We start from the raw sequence: 1,772 nt of genomic DNA, 5'->3' as shown, positions 1-1,772 counted from the left end.
GGCGGGTGGGGAGGTGGGGTGCAGGCAAGGAGGGGCAGGAAGACACTATCCACTTAACTATAGAACTCCACCCTGGAATGGAACTGTTTGGATCTGGTGGATTGAATACAAATTTACCCAACTCACTGTATCTAACCAGTCTCAGAACATGTTTCTTTATTTTTTTCTTTATTCATGAATAAATCTCTTTATATTGTAGAAACATTTGAGTACATGCTACATATGCTGGATCATCACTTGAAATTTACATGCTGACATTACTGATACTTCAGCTATCACAATACTTTTTTATGCCCATATTTGGTAAGCCACCTCTGATGAAGCCACATGTAAATGCTAAATACTTAGGTGCATGATCTAAATACTGTTTTCTTGCAGACATCTGAGTCAGGAGTCAAAATTTGTTGTCCTGCAGTATATAGATGCCCTGATGATTTGTCCTTAGATTATACATTTGTTTCTTGAAAACAGTGGTCCGAAAATCTTTGCAAATGAACTTCATGATATCTAATTCATCCTTGAACCTTGCAGTGTTCTTTGCAAGCCTTTCTATCAATCCATGTCCCACTCTCAAATCCATGTTCCCCAGCTTAGTAATGCATCTTCCATTTTCCACCTCCCACTGATCCGAGGACATGTAGACTGGTCACCATCTCGTAGTGAAAAAGCAAGAAGAGTGGCTCCTGTGCTATTTCCTGCTTCTTTTCTCCTGCTCTGGGTACCCTGAGAGTGCTGAGGTCAAGACCAGAGTACCGCGGCCACCACTGCCACCGAGGTGGATGCAGCCACTTCCAGGCTGCCCTCCAACCTCAATGGTCAGAGTTCTGTTCTGTGGGCAGGGCATAAGTGTGTGTGTGTGTGTGTGTGTGTGTGTGTGTGTGTGTGTGTGTGTCGTTGCGGGGGCCGGAACTTCACCTCATCTGAGCCGCCAGCTGGTGGCCGGGGAGCGCAGACCTCAGCTGCTGGATCAGCCACTCCGCTGCAACTCAAACCGTGATTCTTTAAAGGAAGTATTAAAGAGTTTTTTTCTGTCAGCCACAATGATATGTGAAAACCTTGATCAGCTTGTGAGAATTATGATACCTTGGTCACTGGATAAGGCAACTGATACTCGAGATGATTATGGAAATTATGGGAGCTGATGAGATCACCAAAAGAAACAGTATAGTAGAGGAAGAGGTGAAATTTCATGACAGAACCTGTTATCACTTTCTGACCCCCCTCCCTTCTGATGATGGCTTCTCTGGAGGCTGGATCTCAATGTGTCTCAGCCTCCTTCCACAATGGACAATTCACAATTTAGCAGCCTAAGTCTCTACCCCAAGTAACTTTTGTACAGAACTGACCAAAGCTGTATGCTGAGCTCTTTCACTCAGACTTAGTGGAGTGCTTCACACACTCCACCTGCCCCCTCCACTCCATGTTTTGTCCCATTCCCTCTGTTCTTTGTTAGCTGCCACTCTGGTGCTATAAAGTTTATTTGGGTAGTTTGGGTCTCTGAGGCTCTGAGAAGCAGTGGGAGGGGGTGAGGCTGAATGTGTGTTTGAGCTCTTATTTCCAGCCCAGGCACCTATCCTGCTCTCTTCTCTCTATTTCATTGCTCTCCTGCTGCAATCATGGTTCTGGAATTTTGGGGGAGCTCCAGCAAGCTTTTGCATTCTGGAACACTGCATTGGTTGGTTCTCCATTGTAAACCAAGTAAATTTCCATAGGCCGGAATCTGGATCTCCATGGCACTGGAAATAGAAAGGAGATGAGGTGTGAGAGTGGTT

The 1,772-nt window shown here is 45.3% G+C and overlaps 1 protein-coding gene across 1 annotated transcript; it reads right to left on the bottom strand.

Moving 5' to 3' along the window:
* Positions 1-268: 268 nt before the first annotated feature.
* LOC118842932 (trafficking protein particle complex subunit 6B-like) lies at positions 269-637 on the bottom strand. Its single transcript, XM_036750284.1, has 2 exons — positions 430-637; positions 269-345 (listed from the first exon to the last, which is right to left on the bottom strand). Exons 1-2 carry the CDS (start codon positions 635-637, stop codon positions 269-271), a joined length of 285 nt encoding a protein of 94 aa, XP_036606179.1.
* Positions 638-1,772: the final 1,135 nt, after the last annotated feature.

The sequence above is a fragment of the Trichosurus vulpecula genome, chromosome 1 (genome assembly GCF_011100635.1).
Source record: "Trichosurus vulpecula isolate mTriVul1 chromosome 1, mTriVul1.pri, whole genome shotgun sequence".
NCBI classification, from domain to species: Eukaryota; Metazoa; Chordata; class Mammalia; order Diprotodontia; family Phalangeridae; genus Trichosurus; species Trichosurus vulpecula.
Note: the sequence above shows the minus strand (reverse complement) of the source record. Positions and strands in the feature narration are given on the sequence as shown.

What these genes read in the sequence shown, in the direction of transcription:
- LOC118842932 (XM_036750284.1), bottom strand. Translation starts at nt 637, where the DNA reads ATGTCCTCGGATCAGTGGGAGGTGGAAAATGGAAGATGCATTACTAAG. An exon ending in TAATCTAAGGACAAATCATC is followed by an intron (nt 346 to 429) that starts AGGGCATCTATA and finishes ATCATGCACCTA; the next exon opens with AGTATTTAGCATTTACATGT.